General features: G+C 41.7%; 1 protein-coding gene across 1 annotated transcript in view; it reads left to right on the top strand.

Moving 5' to 3' along the window:
- Positions 1-5000, top strand: part of LOC137065050 (NACHT, LRR and PYD domains-containing protein 3-like) — a 71876-nt gene that overhangs the window by 6802 nt on the left and 60074 nt on the right. Inside the window, exons 4-5 of the mRNA XM_067436615.1 lie at positions 1-1223; positions 1508-1681. The exon at positions 1-1223 is cut by the window's left edge and continues 593 nt beyond it. Of these exons, the coding sequence (XP_067292716.1) occupies positions 1-1223; positions 1508-1681 (1397 nt within the window). The remainder of the gene's footprint in view (positions 1224-1507; positions 1682-5000) is intronic.

The following is a 5000-nucleotide window of genomic DNA, read 5'->3' as shown; positions in this document are numbered from 1 at the left end:
GATGAACTGTTTGCCAGTCTGGTGAATGGGACTCTGCTTCCATCAGCTCACGTCTGGGTGACATCACGGCCCGCAGCAGCCAATCAGATCCCTCATGAGTATGTAGGGTTGTTCACCAAGGTGCGAGGATTCACTGACCAGCAGAAGGAAGAGTATTTCAGAAAGAGAATCAAAGATGAGACTCAGGCCTCTAGAATGATCTCACACATTAGGAAATCTCGTAGTCTCTACATCATGTGTTACATTCCCGTGTTCTGTTGGATCACAGCCACTGTTCTTCAGGACGTCCCCATTGGGAACAATGCAGAGAACATCAACACGACACTCACTGAAATGTACATCAACTTCCTGCTGATACAGATTAACATGAAGAACCAGAAGCATGACACAAAAACAGAAAGAGAACATCCCAAGCTCTTAGAGTTCAATAAAACAATGCTTTTGAAGTTAGCTAAGCTAGCGTTTGAACAGCTGAAGCAAGAAAACATTGTGTTCTATGAGGAAGATCTGAGAGCATGTGGTATTGATGTAAGTGAAGACTTTGAGTCCACAGGAATTCTCACTGAGATCTTTAAGCAAGAAGCTGGACTTTATGAGATGAAGGTATTCTGTTTCGTGCACCTGAGTGTTCAAGAGTTCCTCGCTGCAGTGCACGTTTTCCTCTGCTACCTGAACAAGAACATGGATGAGCTGCAGTTTTTCACTGAAGAAACACAGAGAGAGGCCAGGACTGACCACACCGACAAGCCAGACAAAAATATTGCTTTACATGATTTACTAGAGAAGGCTGTTGAGAAAGCGATGCAAAGTCAGAAAGGACATTTAGACCTGTTTTTACGGTTTCTGATGGGCATTTCACTGGGATCCAATCAGGACCTGCTCATAGGGCTGTTCACACACACTGAAGACAGCAAAGACAGCGTCACAGAAATAACCAAACACATTAAAACACTATTACAAAACCAGCGCATCTCACCTGACACTTCAGTCAACCTGTTCTACTGCTTACTGGAGCTCAATGACAATTCATTATATACAGAAATACAAACATACCTCAGATCGTCTCCAGGAAGAGATCTCTCATCTTCCATGTGCTCATTGATGGCTTACGTACTGCTGATGTCAGAGGAGGTGCTGGATGAGCTCAACCTGAGTAGGTACAGGACTGAACCAGGAGGCCACATTAACCTCCTGCCAGCTGTGAGATGCTGCAGAAAAGCAGAGTAAGGAACTTGTTGACAGATGTTTAATCAAAGTTTTTAACTCTGAAAATCAGCGTTTTAAGTTTCTACTGATTTTGGAGAGTAAAATCTGTATTTACTCAAATGGATTTAGTATTTTAGCCACACCAGTAATTTAGCCACACCAGTTCCAGCATTTATATTTTTGCCCAGAAAAATTAAATGTTCATTGAGAACATAACATAACCTATCACTGTTACTACAAACACCGTTCCTACAAGATAAACACTCAATAAATGCCATGGACAATTATCCTGTTTTTGCAGCCTCTCCTACTGTCGTCTCTTTGACACCGGCTGTGAAACTGTGGCTTTGGCCCTGCAGACACCAAACTCACTCCTGATAGAGCTGGACATGAGTGGCAATTACCTGAAGGATTCAGGAGTGAAGCTGCTCTCTGATGGCCTGAAGAGCCCAAACTGTCAGCTGGAGATACTGAGGTTTGAGATTCATTCAATCATTTTACAACACTTAGTATTTCAGTCACTAGAAACAGCGGGACAATCTAAACACGCAACATGGAAATGCTGAATGTGTCAATGCACAAAGACAGTGATTTTAATTTATTAAACACAATATACACCGTGCTGATGATGAATAATATATACACACCAGCGGATGAACCCACAATTTTAATTAAAAAAATCTTTATAATGGTTTCCTATGGAGAAACAATTTGCATGAAACTTTGTTGCACGTTGCATTCATACTCTGGGTTCATATATATGGCTGTACACAGTATATTTTATTAATAAGGTTTATATAAATTTGGTCCCCCAGTATCACTGTAAGCAAGATGATGATGATGAATTTATTGTAATAGGATATTTTCTCCCATTGTAGGATTAGTTCACTTCAAAATGAACATTGCCCGATCATTTATTCACCTCCATCAAACAATAAAAGCAATGGACTCTCAGTCTGTTTACAAAAAAATCCCTCGAATAAATACCTAAAACAATAAATAAAATGGCTGAAAACTGCAACGGATGCTTGTGTTTAGGTGCATATTAGGGGTGGCACGGTTCTGTGCGGTTCTTCTTATTGTTTTTTCTTTTAATCGTTAACACTCCAGAAATTTACTTCAGCATATGATATAGCTTAATTATCCATAATTTAGGATACAGTATTAAAATAATTGTTATTTCATGTAATCATGCACAAACTGAACTTGACCGTCTCTGAGAAAAGCTAGATGAGATTTTGATACAGCAAGAGCAGTTACTCATTAGGCAGCTCAGAAGCCTCAAGCGGCTCGCCAAGCTTTAATTTGCGGCTCGCATTATATCACCTGAATGCGTATCAATAGTACAAGTGTGCAATCTTGTGGAATGTATGTGAGTTTTGGCGTGCTCATGCTACGCAGTTTTTCGTGTTCATATGATACGCACTTTATGGTGCATCTTGTCCTCAGAATTTAATATAAACAAGGACACACACACACACACACACACACTAAATCTACCCATCACAGGAAGATTGACATGCAAGACTGAGTTACTCTCTCTCTCTCTCTCTCTCTCTCTCTCTCTCTCTCTCTCTCTCTCACACACACAAACACACACTAAATCTACCCATCACAGGAAGATTGACATGCAAGACTGAGTTTCTCTCTCTCTCTCTCTCTCTCTCTCTCTCTCTCTCTCACACACACACACACACACACTAAATCTCACTCACTCACTCACTCACTCACTCACTCACTCACTCACTCACTCACTCACAACAGGGAAGATTGACGAGCAAGTTTCTCTCTCTCTCTCTCTCTCTCTCTCTCTCTCTCTCTCTCTCTCTCACACACACACACACACACACACACACACACACACACACACACACACACACACACACACACACACACACACACACACACACACACACAGGTTTGTTTCACTATATTAGTGAGGACATTACATAGACTTCCACTGATTTGATATCATGTTAATGGTATTTTCTATCCCCTAACCCAACCCCTATCCCTAAACCTACCCATCACAGAAACATCTGCAGGACAACAGATTTAAATAAAAACATGTTTTGGCCGATTCATAAGCCTTTTAAACTAGTGAGGACCAGTCCAATGTCCTCACTAGTGGGTCATTTTCATGTTTTACTATATAAGTGAGGACATTTGTGTCCTCACAAGTATTGCCAAACAAGGAACACACACACACACACACACACACACACACACACACACACACACACACACACACATACACAGACACACACAAACACACACACATACACACACACACACACAAACACACACACAGATACACACAAACACATACTCAGTGCAGTGTGTTATCAGGTTCACACACACACACACTCATGTCTTGTGTTTCCTCTGTAACTAATACACTACAGTGTCCTAGTAAACCGTTCTGTCCTCTCAGTGCAGTGTGTTTTCAGGTTCACACACACACACACTCATGTCTTGTGTTTCCTCTGTAACTAATACACTACAGTGTCCTAGTAAACCGTTCTGTCCTCTCAGTGCAGTGTGTTTTCAGGTTCACACACACACACACTCATGTCTTGTGTTTCCTCTGTAACTAATACACTACAGTGTCCTAGTAAACCGTTCTGTCCTCTCAGTGCAGTGTGTTTTCAGGTTCACACAGTGCTTGTACTCTATATCAAGTCTCTAATATCAACTAACCATGGGCGTAGGAACTCTTGCATGTGGACGGGACAAGACCAACCCACTTTTTAAGACCAATCATATTGGACCAGTCTTAAAACTTTATGCCATGTGCTTCACCGCAACACTAGACTGGCTAAACCCAGCCTGATCTGCCGGAGATTTCATTTGGCCCTGCAGCTCAGGCTGGAAACCTGTACATATCTCTATTCTGCTTCTGTTCCCAATGTTCAGGGGACCAATCACAAACAGGCTTATCCACCTGGTGTGTATTATAAAATAATAATATGGTTGTTTTTATGATTTAAATTGATTTAGTAGCTAGTAGCCTCCTATGTAGTAGAGGTGCAACAATACAGTTAGTCCACGGTTCAATACATACGTGGGTAAATTGATTTTATTGATTAATTCGAGTTTGTAGTTTCATGTCGATTTTTGTGAATGAAAATCGTTTTTTTTTCTTTAAAATCCACCAACGCTCCCTCTGGGCTCCCGTACTGGCTGAGCGCTCCCCCGCGTGTTCGCCAGTGCCACAGAGATACACAAACAACAAGGACAGCGTCTCAACATACAGTGTCATTGGTTCAGTTTTTCACAGAACTGTTAACAATAACCCGCTGCAAAGTGTGTTAAAGTCTGAACGGAGCTGCGCTCATTTGAGCTGCGCGGACAACGAATGCAGCGCGAGCTCACACACGGGCCGATCTCGTGACAGACACGATACACAGCGCTGGAGATCCAGAGAACGGCGGCAGTCTTTCGAATCAGCTTTGACTGCGACTCTGGAAGACTTGAGTCAAGCTTTTCTCTGAGAAAAGAACAGAACGGCACTGAAGTCATTCTTAAGAAGGGAAGATGTGTTCGGAGTTTAGCCGAGCGGATACGGTGAATGTTTAATCAGTCAGCGAGCTCTGCTTCACCTCCGTTGCTCTGGTTGGTGTAGCGCTATCCTATCGCGTGCAGAGGGAGTTTGAAAGACACTTATTTGTACACTTACTGCACTTATTTCCAGCACTTCAAAGCTCTAAATATCCAAAATATGCTATTTTTAATGTGATGGTTTGTAAAATTAAAAGTTTAAAGGGGTTTTGTGAAATAAATAGCATTTTAGT

The sequence above is a fragment of the Pseudorasbora parva genome, chromosome 25 (genome assembly GCF_024679245.1).
Source record: "Pseudorasbora parva isolate DD20220531a chromosome 25, ASM2467924v1, whole genome shotgun sequence".
In the NCBI taxonomy this organism is placed as follows: Eukaryota; Metazoa; Chordata; class Actinopteri; order Cypriniformes; family Gobionidae; genus Pseudorasbora; species Pseudorasbora parva.
Note: the sequence above shows the minus strand (reverse complement) of the source record. Positions and strands in the feature narration are given on the sequence as shown.